The sequence below is a fragment of the Macrotis lagotis genome, chromosome 8 (assembly GCF_037893015.1).
Source record: "Macrotis lagotis isolate mMagLag1 chromosome 8, bilby.v1.9.chrom.fasta, whole genome shotgun sequence".
NCBI classification, from domain to species: domain Eukaryota; kingdom Metazoa; phylum Chordata; class Mammalia; order Peramelemorphia; family Peramelidae; genus Macrotis; species Macrotis lagotis.
In genome coordinates this window covers 106,430,330-106,446,735 of record NC_133665.1, presented here as the reverse complement: position 1 = coordinate 106,446,735, position 16,406 = coordinate 106,430,330, and the positions used below count along the sequence as shown (strand labels likewise).

Sequence of the window (16,406 nt, the reverse complement as noted above, 5' to 3'; positions counted from 1 at the left end):
TCAGACTAGGGCTGAAAGAACATGAAGTCCCAGGTCATGTCCACAGGGATCTCACACTTAGGGGAGGCCTACTGTGTACGGGAAACCAAAAAATGATTTAAGGGAGTATCACACACACACACACATACACACACACACACACACACACACACACACACACACACACACACTGCATCTGTCTGTTCCAGTTCCACCCTGTATCCGGACCCACAAGGGGCAGCACCAAATTGACATTATGCGGTTCCAACTTCTACAGCCAATTCCAGGGTGATGCCCCAGAGAGTTACCAGAAAGTCACTGTGGGCCAGAGCTCCTGTAAATTGCTGCCTATAACTCATTCCTACCTGAGGTAGGTGTACCTGGACTTCTCTAGACCCATTTTTTGTCTTTGTAGGCACTTTACCCTGTTCTCTCCTGCCTCATTCTAGCTGGCACATCACCCAGGTTCTTGTCTCAATACAGTTTCTAGATAGACCTTGGGTAAATCACATAACTTCTCGGTTCCCCAGTCTGTAAAATGGGAATCCAGGCCTTCCTCTGTCTCAGGTATTTATGAGAACCCAAGGAGGAATGGAAGGGTGCTGTGGAAGCTATAAATTGCTACCCCAGTGTGAGAGATGCTATGTAATAAAAATTCAGAATTCAGAATTCAGCAAGCATTTATTATTTACCTGCCATGTTCAAGGTTGAGTGCTCTGGATATTGTGGGGGGAAACAGAAGTAAATAAGGCTGAATTAGTAGTTTTTTCCTTCCATTTAAACCTACACGTCTCTCAGTTTTCCTATTTTCCTGGCACTACTTTCCATCCACTTATCCAAGGCCCAAGACTCAGAGTCATCTTGGAGTCCTTTCCTACCCCCATCCATTCACATTCAATAAACTGACAAGATCTGTTTCTTTGACATTTCTCTCATTCATACTTCTTTCATCAGTTCTGAAAGTCCAAATTTTGGAGAGTCTTGAAGGCCAGACTAAGAGCTGAATTCACCTCCCAATTCTGTATATTTTTATTGGGGTACTCTCATGCCTGAAATATTCTCCCTCCTCATCTCTGGTTCATAGCTTCTTTCGGATTCTACTTATAATCTTACCTTCTGCAAGAAGCCTTTTCTGGTTCCTTTAATGTTAGTTGCTTCCTTCTGTTGATGGTCTGCAATTTATCCTGCATATGTCTTGTCTTTACATAGTTATTTGCATGTTGCATTCCCCCATTAGACTCAGCTCCTTAAAAGTAGGGACTATATTTTGCCTTTCTTTTGCCTTTCTCAGGCTTTCCTTATCTCTCCATGGACTGTTCTAACCCTCTTCCAAGCAGTCCCCCTGCCTATATTCCCTCCCCCCCGATACATCCTTCTTATTTTCAAGTCTGACCACATCACTATCCTACTCCAGTAGGCTTTCCTTCAATAGCTCCCTATTGCCTACAGAATATAATACAGACTCCTTACCTTCACATGGATAGATCACAATAATATAGCTTCAACCTAGATTTTTCAACCTTACTTCACTCTAGGATACAGACAAATTGAATTGCTGATTAGTCCCCAGTCTTAGGGAGTTGTTTTTCTCACCCCTATATATCTCTGAAGACTGGGACACTTTTGTCATTTCATTCTGTTGAATTTCTTCTTTCTTAAAGACCTAGCTGAAGTAGGCCCTCCCATCCTCCCTAATTTATATTCATCTTTCTTTATATTATCTCTCCAAACACTTATTTTTTAAATTGTAACTGTTGTATATTTATCTTATTCTTCTACAAGATTGTAATCTCCTTGAGGGCAGGTACTCTATCTTTGTATCTCTAACACAGTGCCTCATACTTAGTAGGTATCTAATTAAAATTTGTTGAATTTACTAAAATTCAGTCTTGGCCTTATTGGAGTCGCAGTCAAATACCATAAAAGTACTACATAAAGCACTATGGTTATGTTCATAGTGTTAGACCCAGCAGGAATAGAAGATACAGAGTGGAGAAGGGAAATCTCCCTCTGAGGGAGGTGGCACTTGAGCTGGGTCTTGAAGGATGGATATAGGAAAAAGTATTTATTTTTGTTGTTGTTCAGTCATGTCCAACTCTTTATGACCCCATTTAAGATTTTCTCGGCAAAGATACGAGAGTGCTTTGCCTTTTCCTTCTCCAGTTCATTTTATAGGTGAAGCAAACAGGATTAAGTGACATGCCCAGAGTCACACAGCTAGTGTCTGAGACCATATCTGAACTCAGGAGGATGAGTCTTTCTGACTTCAGATTCAGTATTCTACCCACTGTGCCACCTAGCTACCCAAGGATTTTTTAAGTGGCTACATGTGCCACTCATTCTGCCACTTATTATCTCATTTAATAGAGTAAAGGGTTGGAGATACCAAGCATAAGCAAAAACTAAAGCACATTGGGGAATGGTAAGTAGTTCAGGCAGATTGGGAAAGGAGGTTCCATAATGGGTAGAATTAGGAGGTGAGGCTACAAGGCTTGATTGTGTCCAGATTTTGGAGAGCCTTGAATGCCAGACTAAGAGCTGAATTCATCTCCCAATTCTGTATATTTTTATTGGGGTACTCTCATGCCTGAAACATTCTCCCTCCTCATCTCTGGTTCACAGCTTCTTTTAGATTCTACTTATAATCTTACCTTATGCAAGAAGCCTTTTCTGGTTCCTTTAACGTTAGTTGCTTCCTTCTGTTGATGGTCTGCAATTTATCCTGCATATGTCTTGTCTTTACATAGTTATTTGCATGTTGTATTCCCCATTAGACTCAGCTCCTTAAAAGTAGGGACTATATTTTGCCTTTCTTTGTGTTCTTAGTGTTTTTCTGTAAAGAGCTCAGAATATAGTAGGTATCTTAGAAATGCTTGTTGATTTGTGAGCTAGAGAACCAAGGGTGGGGAAGATGCAGGTTGAGAGAGTTTCAAGTTGGGGAGAGGGAAGGTTTCAAACATAAGACTTCACCTGGACTGATGCTTCCTCTGGACCTCCAAGCTTGAAGAAGAACTATGTGGAACAGCTAGAGTGTTTGTTGGAGACCTCAAGTTCCCAGACTCCTGGTCCTGCCAATGTTACCCTCACCATCTCTGGCGTAGCTTCCAAATATCAGTTTCAACTGAAAGGGTCTTCTGTCCTAAGTGGCTTCTCCTTTGTGGTAAGTCAGTTTTGTTACTGCCATGGGTGAAAATGGGGAGGTACTGGGCACTGGGAGACTGACCCTAAGTATTAGGCAGTGATTTGCTGATCAGGTGTTCTCTGGGCTTTTCTCCTGTATCCCTGAGTAGGAGCCGGTGGTGACATCCATTTTGCCCCTGTTTGGCCCTCGGGCTGGTGGCACTCGGCTCACCATCAAAGGTCAAAACCTGATTGTGGGATCCAGTCATCAGGTGTTGATTAATGGAACTGACTGCAACAAAATTGAAAAGTGAGTCATGCATTGGCAGTGAATGATGGTGGTTGGTCATGGTTGGACCATACTTATTGTTATAATGTATTCTCTTTCTTTGGGGCAAGCATTCAATCAGTGAGCCTTTATTAAGCACCCCCTGCATGCTGGTTATTATGCTGGGGATACAAAGAATGTATTCTCTTTGGGGGGGGCAAGTAGCTAATCAGTGAGCATTTATTTTTTATTTTTATTTTTTAAGAAAGATTTTATTTATTTTGAGTTTTACATTTCCCCCCCCCATTCTTGCTTCCCTCCCCCGCACCCCTCACAGAAGGCATTCTGTTAGTGTTTATATTGGTTCCATGTTATACTCAGTGAGCATTTATCAAACACTCCCTATATGCCATTTTGTGCTGGGGATACAAAGAAATGTAATTCCCTTCTTTGGGGCAAGCAGTTGGGTGAGCATTTATTGAGCACCTCCTATATGCACCTCCTATATCCTATTGTGTTTATTTGCTGGAAATATAAAGAAATGCATTCAAATTCTTTGGGGGCAAGTAGTCAATCAGTGAACATTTATTGAGCCTTCTGGTTATGTGCTGAAGTTCCAAGGATCCAAAGACAAAAAATGAACTAATGGTTACCCCTAAGGGACTTACATTCTGTCTGAAGAATGAGGGAGATAACGTACACATACACATGCATTTACAAATTTACATACAAGACCAGTAGCATTTACACTGAATGGAATCTAAGAGTCAGAGGATAGGAGAGAGTAAATTCCAAGCTTGGGGAACAACCTGTGCAAAGGCAAAGAAATAGAAGAACAAATAGTATGTTTGAGGGAAAGCAAGAAAGTTCATTGGACTGTGCCTAGACTGTGTGAGGGAAGAAATGTATAATAAGACTGGAAAGAGAGTTTGGAGTCAGGTTATTTAGGGTTTCAAATGCCAAACAGACACTCGGTACTAGGGAGCCACTGGAGCTTCTTGGACAAGAAAGTGACAGTCAGACCTATTTTTTAGCAATATCACTTTGGAAGCTGTATGGGTAAGAGAGTGAAGAACCTGGAGTCAAGAAGACCAATTCAGAGGGGAATGATATAATAATAGCTAACATTTACACAATGCTTACTATGTTAGATACTTTACAATTATGATCACATCCAATTCTCACAACGGCCCTGAGAAATGGGTGCTATTATTATCACAATTTCCAGGTAAGAAAACTGAGGCAAACAGAAGTTAAATGATTTGCCCAGGGTCACATACCTAGTAAATCAAATCTGACATTAGATTTCTGGGCCCTCTATCCAATCCAAAAATTAGCTAGGTGAATGAGATGTTTTGGAGGACAAAACTTGATTTGATTTGTGGGATGAGGGAGTGTGAAGAGTTGAGGATAACACTGAGGCTGCTAACATGAGGGACTGGATGGTAAAACTTGGACAGAAATAGGGACCTTCAGAAGAGGGTTAAATTTTGGGGGAAAGGTGCTAAGTTCTGTCTTAGAAATCCTCCGAAGGGTTTACAGGATATGTAGTTTAAAATGTTTACTAGGTTAGTTGCTGCAAGACTTCAGCTCAGAAGAAAAGACTAAGGCTGGATATATAGGCTTGGGAATCATTTTCATCAAGATGACACCAAGAGAAAGTGTAGAGAGGGAAGAGAAGAGGGAATAGGACAAAGTCTCAGGATATCTAACACAGTTAGGAAGTAGCATATATATGATAGACCAGCCAAGGAAGTTGAGAAGAAACAAACAGGTAGGAAGAGAACCAGGAAACCATAGTGTCATTAAAATCTTGAAAGAAAGAGTGTCTAGGAGGAAACAGTAGTCCTTTGTGCTAAATACTGAAGAATGGTTGGGAAAGATGACAAAAGACAACCAGATTGGGCAACTAAGAGATCATTGGCAACTTTGGGGCGGGCACTTTCAGCTGGATGATGTAACCAGAAGCCAGATTACAAAAGACTGATAAGTGAGTGAGAAGAGAAGAAGAGGGAAGGGCTATTGATAACTCTTTCTAGGAATTTGGCTATGAAATGGAGGTAAAGTATAAGATGATAAGTTTAAGAGGGATGGTAGAGTCATCTGAGAGATGGGAGAGCTTGTAAGTAGCAAGGGATGAACCAGTATAAAGGGAAAGGTTGAAGACCGGAAAAGGGGGAGTGATTGTATTTCAATCTGTCTGAAATAGAAGGGGGAGTCTAAGAAAAGGGGTTGGCCTTGTCCCTGAGGATTGCATCAGAGACTAGAATAAAGGAAAATAGGAGATGGCATCAGAAGGTTTCAAAATGTGGAAGAAATGGGTGGGAATGGGAGAAGAAGAACTTCTTGGTTAATGATGTCTTATTTTTTATTTTTTAACCTGTTATTTTCTCAGTTAAATCAAGGTATTCTGAGAGGGTAGTAGGAAGGGAGTAGTAGGGCTTAAGGAGAAGACAAATTTTGGTATAGACATTGTGGAGAGTAAGATGGAGAATTAAGAAGAAATAAAAGGGTTACCTTGCTGCAGTGAGGGTCCAGTTGAGAGTTGATAACAAATTAATAGTGGAAGTAATCAAACTCTGTTATGGTTGACAGTTATATTGTCAACCATATTGAGAGCCCTAGTGACCATAATGAGGAAGATGTGATTCAATCCCATTGAGAAAGGCCCAGTACCACCCTGAATGAGGAAGCTGATAACTCTATTGTCCTCTGCCCTGGTTAGATAACATCTGGAATACCATGTTCAGCTCTAGATACTACAAAACCTGTCTGGAATAATGAGGGTCAATTCCACTGAAGGATCTTTGAGGGAACTAGAAATGTTTTGCTTGGATTAGGAGCTAGCATTTATATTGGGACATATGGAAGGTTCAGGAGGAATAGTTCCTCTGGTGTGAGGGTTTGCTGGGCTTCTATTTTCAGGGCTACTCATTTACTTTAGTGTTTATGTGTCACCTAATCTTCATCTGTGTCTACATGAAGCTGTAGCAAATGCAATAGACACCTCAGCAGAAGGGTTAAACCAGATTGAGGGTAACCACCAGGCCTCAAACCCCTTAGTGAATTAGGGAGATGACTACCCCAAGAATGGGAAGACTTCCCCCCCTTGGTAGAATGAGCAGTTGAGAACAATTTGTTTAAAGGTGGCTGAAGCAGGTGTCGTGTAGAGCTTAGGGCTTGGTCAGGCATCACAGACACTAATGTCATCCACTGCATCCAGGGCTATAACCAGTTGTCCTGACTTTCTCCTGCTACCAGACTTTGATGACCCAGGAAGAGAGAGTGAGGCTGACCATTTTGTGCAATCCTGTATCACTTAAATCCAATTTAAGCTCAAGTCAAAACACCACCCATGACTTCATTGGACTTCTTAAAAAAAAAAGGATAAACAGTAGCAGCACTTATACAACCTTTTAAAGTTACAAAACACTTTGCTGATGTTATCTTATTTGATCCTCACAACAGCTTCATGAAATTTATGCTATTATTATTCATGCCTTAAGAATGAAACAATTTATTTTTTTTTAGGTTTTTTTTTGCAAGGCAAACGGGGTTCAGTGGCTTGCCCAAGGCCACACAGCTAGGTAATTATTAAGTGTCTGAGACCGGATTTGAACCCAGGTACTCCTGACTCCAAGGCCGGTGCTTTATCCATTGTGCCACCTAGCCGCCCCCATGCCTTAAGAATGAGAAAACAAAGGCTGAGAATTGTTAAAAGTGACTTGTCCAGAGCCACATGGCTATTGAGAATCTGAAACAGTATTTGAATTCAAGTCTTCCTAAGTTCAAGTCCAGTATTCTATCCATTATACTACCTAGACTCTATCTAATCTTTTTTTAGGATTAGCTTAGTTTCCAATGAAATTTTAATCTATACTTCTAATGCCCTTTATTGGACATGATTTTACTGCATTTTGATCAGTAAAAAAAGGGTGTATTTAATATTTCTGCTTTTCTGCATTTGTGAGTTTTTTTGGTATCCTAATGCATGGCCGGTGTTTGTGATGGTACTGGGTATAGCTGAGAAAAAAGTATATTCTTTCCTATTCCCATTCAATTTTCTCCAGAAATCTATCATCCTCTTAACTTGTTCTTATTTATATTATGGTTAGATTTATCTAGTTCTAATATATGTGTTTAAGGGGCGGCTAGGTGGCGTACTGGATAAAGCACCGGCCTTGGAGTGAGGAGTACCTGGGTTCAAACCCGGTCTCAGACACTTAATAATTATCTAGCTGTGTGGCCTTGGGCAAGCCACTTAACCCCGTTTGCCTTGCAAGAAACCTAAAAAAAAGTCTAATATATGTGTTTATATAGATTATAAAGCTATAGACAGATCTATGTAGCTGCTACAGACATGTATTTGAGGGGCTTTCACATAGTAATAATAATAACCAACATTTATATAAAGCTTGATCTGTGCTAAGTGCTTTATAAGTGTTATCTCATTTGATCCTGATAACAACCCTGGTGCTAAGTGCTCTTCTTTTCTCCATTTTATAGATGAGGAAACACTATGTCACACTGTTAGTAAATGTCTGAGGTTGAATTTGAATGTGGAGTCAGAAGACCCCAGGCCCAGCACTTTATCAAACTACAATAATTAGCTGTAGGCTTAGAATTCTCCTTGGCTGTGAGGAGGGCAGAATTAGGAGCAAGAGGTAGAGGGAGGCAAATTTTGTTTCAATGTAAAGGAAAAGTTCATAACAATGAAAATTTGACCACTTAAAGTAGCAAATTTCCTCACCCTGTTAATTTTTGAGCACAGTCTGGAGGACCACTTGTTGGGAATATTGTAGAGACTTCTGTTCAATTATAGATTAGACTAAATTCATTCAGGCCATTTGCAGGCAGGAGTGCTGTGGTTCTTTAACCTTATTAGGCAAGCAGGAGAGTCGGATAAGACACAGAGGAGGTGGTGATGATGACTGAGTAAAGATTTCAAGAAAGATCCAGCCTGGAGCAGGACAAAGTCTTCAGAGGATAATGAAGAGCTAGGTCAGGACAGCCATTCCAGTCCTTGGATTTTTTTCCTCCTTCTCATCTCCCCCAGAATAGATGAACAGCTTCTGTGTAGCACACCACCAGGAACAGCCCAGGCCAACGTGTCCATCACCTTGAACATTAGTGGTGCTGAGATCCCTACCCGTTGGCTCTTCCAGTACCGGAACAATCCCCAAATCTTCAGCATCTCCCCCAATTGCAGCTATTCGTGAGTCCCTATTGACTACCCCACCCCTCTTTCCCCCTCTCCTCCCTCAATTGAGGATCTGAGCTCCTAGGTCCCTGATGGAGTAGGTGTGTTCCCAGGGTTCTACAATCCTTTGGTAGGTCCTAGTTCTCCCCTTGACTTGGGCATTCATGGGTACAGTTGGTTCCACTCTCCTTCCTTGTGGCTACTGATTTTCAGAGTATTCTATGGGAGGTAGCAGGGCAGAAAATAAAGTCTTCTTTTCTGATCTTCCCTAGTGGCTCCCGTATTATTATACGAGGTCAGAATCTGGATTCTATTTGGCAGATGACTACCACCTTCGAGGATGGGCATAACAGAAAAGAAATGGTGAGAAGATCCCTTGTACTTTTATCTGAGATCCTTTTCCTCTCCTTCCTTCCCACTTTAGTATGTGTAAACCATGCTGCCCTCAATCCCTATCCTAGGTACTGGGAGGAAGTATTTCCAAGGCTGTTCCCTAAAAGTGGTCAAATGGAGGGTGGGTGCTCCCTTACCTCTCCAGGGGCAGACACCTCCCTCATCTATTGTGTCCAGAGCTAAGTTTTTCATCAACCTATGAGCCTCTCTATACTTGGTCCTTAGGAATGCAAAGGTACAACTCTCCCCACTGAACGTGTATGCCTGGCTCCTACTTATGTTAATCCGCCAGGCCTGGAGCAGATACAGGGTAATCTGAGCATCAGTGGGGATGACTCCATCCTCTACTTCCACCCCAATTTCCCATTCTACTCCAAGCCCCAAGGCCCTTCACAGATGAGTTTTCTGAAGATTGAGAAGGGCATTGTGGAAGTAAAGGTTTGTATGGGAGCTGAGCCTTGACTCTAGGAGAGCCCTAGCCTATAAGGGAATGGGAAGCTATTGGCAGAAAAGGAAGAAGGGAAAAGAGGTAGCTTGGGGGAAGAGGAAAATTGTGGTGGAGAAAAGGGGCCTGGTTGGAGGAGAGGTAGGGTAGAAAGCATCTATTCTCATGTTTATAAGAGGATGGAATTCCCTGCAGTTTTCTGGACTGAGTGCTGTGGCCTCCTGCATGGATGTGAACATGACTGTGGGTGGCCAGAGCTGTCTGGTTGACCCAAAAAGTAACCCTGTAAGCTGCTCTGTTCCTTCTGGGCTGTCCATCCCACGTAGTGGAGCTCCCTTACAGGTAGGGAGCTTTCTGGGCCCCTGGGCTGAAGACTGGGATTCTGGGATCTCAGTCACAGTCCCCTTTGTTTCTTTGAACCTGAGATTCTCATTCTAAGGGTAGAACTTAACTATTGGGTTCCTAAACCCTAGACTTATCTCTACCATTTCAGGTCCCCTTTAAGCTGGGAGGGGATGATTTTGCTCAGTGGTCCCAACAATGGGATCACAACAAGATTTGAGCAGCATCATCAGGGCATTGGGAGGTATCCTGGGGAAGTATCATGGAGGCTTAAATCTCCCCCCCCCCCCTTGCCCTAATAACATAAATTGAAATCTCACTTAACAGATCCAGGGAAACCAGGGCTAGAATCCAAGTGACCAGTGGGCTAGAGATGGTTGGATGGTAAAGATGGCCCAAAGTAGGTCCTTTATGAGGGGGAGACTGCTGGGGAGTGGGGAGTATTGTGGGGGCTTAGTCAGGTTCATTTCATAGCCCAGAGGGTCTAAACTTGTTCTGGTTGGTCCCTAGGTCTGCTTTAATGGAGAATGTCAGGACCTTGGTAATGTGATACAAAACTCACAGTCCCCACAAGCCTATATCCTTGTGCTCTTAATCATCATTGTGTTGGTAATCTGCTTCCTGTCCTTGCTGCTTTTCAAGTTGTGGAGGAAGAAGAGTAAGAGGCAGGGTGAGTGGCTCTGTTGATTCATCTTCCCCTCACCCTTACCTCCTCATCCATTCATCCTCCTCACCAGTCTGGGAGACTGAACAGATCTCAGGTGACATCATCCCTGCTGGTGCTGATGGGTCCCAAAGGAAAGATGGTTTTAATTGTCTAGCCCCCATACTTTTGTGGTCTTGACATTATGATGAGTTGAGATCAGGTGGCAAAGGGCAGAACTTAGAAGAAGAAATGAAAGAGGAAGATATGCCTCAGTGTAAATAGAACCATTCCAATAGTTAGAGGTAGCTAGGTGGTGGTACAGTGGATAGAGAACTGGTCCTAGAGTCAGGAAGCCCTGAGTTCAAATTTGACCCTATCAGACACTTACTAGCTATGTGCCTCTGAGCATGTCACTTAATCTCTGTTTGTCTCAGTTTCCTCATCTGTAAAATAATATTAGCACCTACCTTGCAGGGTTGTCATGAGGATCAAATGAGATCCTATTTGTAAAAATTCTTGGTACAGTCTCTGACACAGAGGAAGCTCTAAATAAAGCTTATTCCCTCCCAAAGTGGAAAAAGCTGTCTCAGGAGGTGATGAATGGAAGTCTCCAACCATTTGTTGGACATATTTTTAAAAGGAATTCCTGCTTAGGTGCAGGACAAGTTAGACACTTTTGAGGTGAGGTCCCTTTCAGTTCCTAGATTGACTCTGAAGGAATAGATCCTTAGTCTGTTAGACTTTCCTTCTCCCCAGGCTAGATCTAAAAGTTCATGAAAGCCCCAGATTTAGGAGTCAGAAAAACTATTTTAGTCCTGTCTCTGCCACTGACTCCAGGTAAATGTGGGCAAGTCATCTCCCCCATCTGGGACTTAGTTGCCTATCTCTAAAAGGAGAAGGTTGAACTGTATGATCTCTAAAGTGTCTCCCAGCTCTAACTTTTTTGTTCTATATTGTTAAGCTCCCCACCCCCAGGTGTGACATTCTATATGTTCTGGATTCTAAGGCCATTTTCAGTTCTAACATTTTATGTTCTGGGTTCTAACTTCTCTCCCAGTCTGACAATCTGTGTTCTGCATTTTAAGATTCCCAGGAAGCTCTGGAGTCCTGTTATTCCAAGCCTATGCCCTTGGGACTAGAATCTAACAATGGAAAATTATAATTCATGATAGCACCCATTATGCTTTTCATGATGACTCAGAAAACTTGCATGTCTATTATCAATCAATCAAAAAATTATTAAGTATCTACTGAGTGCAGAGTGACTCTCTCCCCACTCGAATCCATCCTCCACACAGCTGCCAAAGTGATTTTCTTAAAAAGCAGGTCTGACTATGTCACCCTCCCCCCACCCCCAATCCCCCCCCACCCTGCCACTCAATTAATTCCAATGGCTCCCTATTACCTCTAGCATAAATCATAATAAGCTGTTCCTCTCATGAAGCCTCTTGCCTCATGCCCAGAATGTTGTTTCTTCTTGCCTCCAACTCTTATAATTTCTGGTTTTCTTCAAGACTCAGCCCAAATCCCACCTTATATAGGCGGCATTTTCTCACCCCTCCCTATTGTCACCACTGGTGCCTAACTCTCTTAGACTATTTTCCACCTTTCTATATGTCTTATATGTGATTCTTTATATATAGATTGTCTCTACCAATTGAATATAAGCTTATTAAAGGCAGGGCCTACTTTTTGTTTTTTTCTTTGAATGTGGCTGGCCCATAGTAAGTCTTTAATAAATATTTGATTGACTAGTTGAAGGAGATACACATTTAGGTAAGATATGGTTTATGTTCTCATGGAGTCCATAGTCTAGATAGGGGAGAAGAAAGCTGTATACACAGAGAACTTTTATACATGAGATTTTGCGCTATCTATAGCAACTAAGTACCTCTCCTTTTAAGAGCAATTCTAGGGCATATGCATAAAGAGGGATCAGTATTGGATATGTGAATGGACACCTGTCCTAGTGGTGAATGGAAGTTAGATAGTGAGGGTGCAATATTTGGAAATCTCCTTCATCCATGCTTCCTGAATAGAACCTTAAAAAATGATAAAACTTCTGGCAAAAACCAAGGACTGGAGCAAGTTGGAGCCCTAAAGTGAGTCCTGAACCCTACACCTTTGGTGGCAGATTTGGAGAAGCTCAATTTCAGACTTAATTACCAATGTTTAAGGAGTAGGAAGATTGAAAGTAGAGGAAGAAACCCAGCATGAAGATCAGAATATTTTCATTATATGAAGGAGATGTGACATTTGCACAAGGGACCCTGTTCACCATCCACCTCCTTAACTCTCCTTTTTGAGAGCAGTTCTGGAAAATCTCATTCTCAGAGATAAAGGACACTCAGGAACCACTTGGAAGAATGGTATCATCCTAAGGTCCCATAGTCCACAGTCCTCCCTAAACTGGTGGTACAGAAAATTTGACCATGGCCAGAAGGGTAGAAGGAGGTAGAGGGGACCCAACCCAAATTCCCTGACACATTTTGGAAATTGCTGGGATGAGAAAAGTGACATGGATTTTAATGACTTAGTAACTTGACTAATGTACTTTGCCACACACATAGATAACCTGGGGGGCAGTTTTGTATCAGAAAATCAATGACCACTGGAAGCCAGTTGCATTTGCCAGTAGAGGGCTCATGGACAGGGATATTGGTGTGATTGACCTCGACAGGGCTGGCTCTAAAATGTTTGGGGACTATGTGTACAGAGCTAATTTCATGTAAGAATAGAAAACAGGGGGCGGCTAGGTGGCGCAGTGGATAAAGCATTGGCCCTGGAGTCAGGAGTACCTGGGTTCAAATCCAGTTTCAAACACTTAATAATTACCTAGCTGTGTGGCCTTGGGCAAGCCACTTAACCCCATTTTCCTTGCAAAAACCTAAAAAAAATAGAAAACAACTTGTTGACCTATATTTAGACAAGTGCTAATTTGGATGCTAGCAACCAGCCATCTCTGAGATTGATGTGCATTATTTGACAGGAAGAACCAATGTGAATGTAGATGCCCCATCCCATAAATCCCCATGTATCAGAAATGATAGTTGTCTCGATGGTTGGGGCTGAAGTTGATCTGTCACAAGAGGAAATGGGGCCCCTAACAGATGGAAGCAAGGCAAAGAGCCAGAGTCTTCCTCTGGAGAGTGTACAGTTGGTGAAAGCAAAGTTTATAGCTTTGAGCCAAGCCTACTTGATCAATAGGAAATGAAAGACTGTTGGTAAATCCAGAAAATTGATTTGTGAGTAGTAATCCTCAGGAATCAGAGTTAGCACCTATGAAGGTAGATGCCTGTTGCAGAAGGGGCAGCTATTTCAACAGCTACTAGAACTCTACCATGGGACTGTATGTCAAACAATCTTACATAAGATGTTATGTGACATTTGGGCAAATCACTTCATCTCCCTTGGTCTCAGTTTCTTCAACTATAAAATGAGGGAGTTTATGACTTCTGTGGCTGCTTTTATTTTGGATCTGTGATACTATGTGAGAAGGCTATTAGTCCTATTCAAGACTACTAGTCCATAGCTACAAAAGTCCTCCTGGGTGATTTTGGACCAAGAGGATCTCTGAATCTGGCACAAAATGATTCTGTGGACTCCAAAGGATAGCAAAAATAACCAAGAAGCATAAACTCTGGAGCATTCAAAGGAAAGCATGACTAGGACTTGAGCTGCTTACCTGGGGAATACAAGCAGACATAGACTTGTGAAGTCAGGATTAGTTTCTTAATCTTTGGAAGGAGCCCAAGACATTTGGCACTGTTCATTTCTTCTTTTTTTTCAAATTTTAGAAATTACATGTAAAGATGGTTGTCAGCGTTCATTTTTTAATTTTTTATAAGATTTTTAGTTACAAATTTTTTTCTCCTTTCCTCCTCATTTTCCCTCCCCAAGAGGGCAGGCAATCTGATATATATATATATATATATATATATAAAATCACATAAACGTATTTCCACATTAGTCTTGTTGTCAAAAAGGGAGAGGGGGAGAAGAAATAGTATCCCTTGATCTGCATTTAGATTCCATAGTTCTTTTTTTGGGTGAGGATAGCATTTTTCATCATGAGTCTTTTGGAATTGTCTTGGATCATTGTCTTAGCACAGTTCATTTCACAGGTAGCGGTCCTAGGAGTGACAGGCTGATCCTCTGGCAGATGCAGACATAGCTACCTAACTAGCAGGCATGGTGACTTCCATAGTGGTTAAAGTGGGATAGGGGAAGTCTATCTCTGTATATGCATTCTTTGCCAAGATGTATTTCCATCAGAATTGAGATTCTGAGATTATATTATTCAAAGATATGCTTAGCTTGGAAAAAAATGAAGGAATCCAGAATTATTGTATGACATCCATCTCCCCAGGGGTTCCTCAACCTGAGCATTTTAATTGTACCCTGCTGAATCTGCTATGGCCACTGAGGTGTCTATGGACTCAGCATGTGACTTTTCTAATGCATGTCTGCAATGCCACCAGGAAAGATGCCAAAGGCTTTATTCCATACACCTGGACATGTAGGGGAGAGCCAACTGCTGGGATCTGTACTTTGGAGTCTCTGAGGATGGGAAAGGTAGAGCAACTAACAACAAGTGAGTCACTTGATTGAGTGACCAACTGACAGAGGCTTATTGTCTAACTGTGGCCTCAGCTTAGATGAGCCAGGAGAGAGACAAATAATAATGTAAGGCTTGGGTATTCTGGAAAGGGTTTGGATTTTTGCTATAAAATCTTTTTAGTGTCCCAGGAAAACACAAAACAGCAGAGTAGTGAAGAGCTACCTCATAAAAGGTAGACTTAGTCTGCTGGTCTATAAAATTTCCTCAGAGACTGGCTGGGGCCCTTTGAAGATGATTCATTCCAACCTTCAGTAACCTAGGCTCTTTCTCAGTCAATAACCTGAATATGGAAAGGAAATAAGAGATCATCTAAGTTCAACTTTTTCTTACAGTGGAAGAAACCAAGGCCCAAATTGAGGCTCAGGTGCTAATTAGCAGAGCTAGGGTTTCAACCCCAGCCTTTTGGGCTCTAAATCTCCTATTTTCTTCACCACTGTCACACTGCCTCCTGATTGCTAATGAGTTCTTGGGATTTGACTCACATGTTCCTGACTGACAACTAAGTAATTCCTTCCTTTTCCCCCTCTTAAAAAGAAAAAAAGAACAGGTCTCATCATTTTGTGCCTATCTGTTGGGGAGAAAAAATGCCTTAAACGATGTAATCCTCAGTTCATCCTTAAAAAACTGCCCCTTTCCCTCACTGGCCAGGGAGGTAAGTTATCTCTTTTTTTTGCAGATGAATAGACTGAGGCCCAGAGAGACTTGACTAGCTTAAGGTTCTACATGGACTTTGTTAACTAGCCAGGACTAAAATATAAGTCTCTTGTCTCCCCATGATGATTCTGGGGAGAGAGCCCTGCACCACTGGTTGGGGGTAGGGATGTGCTGTGGTTAGTCCATCTCTGAGGGGGGCTGTTGCTTTCACAGAAATCTCTCTTCATGTAACCCCACAAGGGTCTCTGGATAGAAATCATCTAGCTGTCTCCCTGCCCCTGCTCCAATCAAGCTCTGATTACAGGAATGGAATTGGTAAGGAAGTAATAACAAGGGATGGATTGGAAAGGGGCCTGCTCACTGAACCCCTTGTTATGTCCCCTCCTCTTCATTTTTTTGCAGCCCTCAGTCCCACAATAGGATCTGGTCATATTCAGGTTACATCATCCACAGGCAATACCAGTGATTCTGGGATTCCCCTCCTTCGGGTAAAATCCATCTGTGTGGGGGAATTGAGTTTAGAGCTCCTGACTGAGGTGAAGGATGTCCTCATCCCACCTGAGCGGATCATTACACATGATGACCAAGTCATTGGCAAAGGTATGCGCTGGCATGGATGTCTTAGGGGCTGGCTAGGCAAGGGTAGGGGCTTGAGCTAAGGGAATGGAATGGGATGAGAAGGGATAGTATAAGGTTTACCTTCTTCCCCAGCATCTCCTTAAGAATGGTAACCAAGTC

The 16,406-nt window shown here is 42.1% G+C and overlaps 1 protein-coding gene across 3 annotated transcripts in view; it reads left to right on the top strand.

Annotated features, from left to right (window-relative positions):
* Positions 1 to 16,406, top strand: part of MST1R (macrophage stimulating 1 receptor) — a 34,037-nt gene that overhangs the window by 12,553 nt on the left and 5,078 nt on the right. For 2 of the 3 annotated variants that reach the window (XM_074197983.1, XM_074197986.1), the window contains exons 6-15: positions 189 to 349; positions 2,980 to 3,139; positions 3,270 to 3,409; positions 8,424 to 8,582; positions 8,840 to 8,930; positions 9,186 to 9,398; positions 9,601 to 9,747; positions 10,258 to 10,417; positions 15,882 to 15,983; positions 16,071 to 16,268. In XM_074197983.1, the coding sequence (XP_074054084.1) occupies positions 189 to 349; positions 2,980 to 3,139; positions 3,270 to 3,409; positions 8,424 to 8,582; positions 8,840 to 8,930; positions 9,186 to 9,398; positions 9,601 to 9,747; positions 10,258 to 10,417; positions 15,882 to 15,983; positions 16,071 to 16,268 (1,531 nt within the window). The remainder of the gene's footprint in view (positions 1 to 188; positions 350 to 2,979; positions 3,140 to 3,269; positions 3,410 to 8,423; positions 8,583 to 8,839; positions 8,931 to 9,185; positions 9,399 to 9,600; positions 9,748 to 10,257; positions 10,418 to 15,881; positions 15,984 to 16,070; positions 16,269 to 16,406) is intronic. The other variant, XM_074197984.1, reaches the window with a different exon arrangement.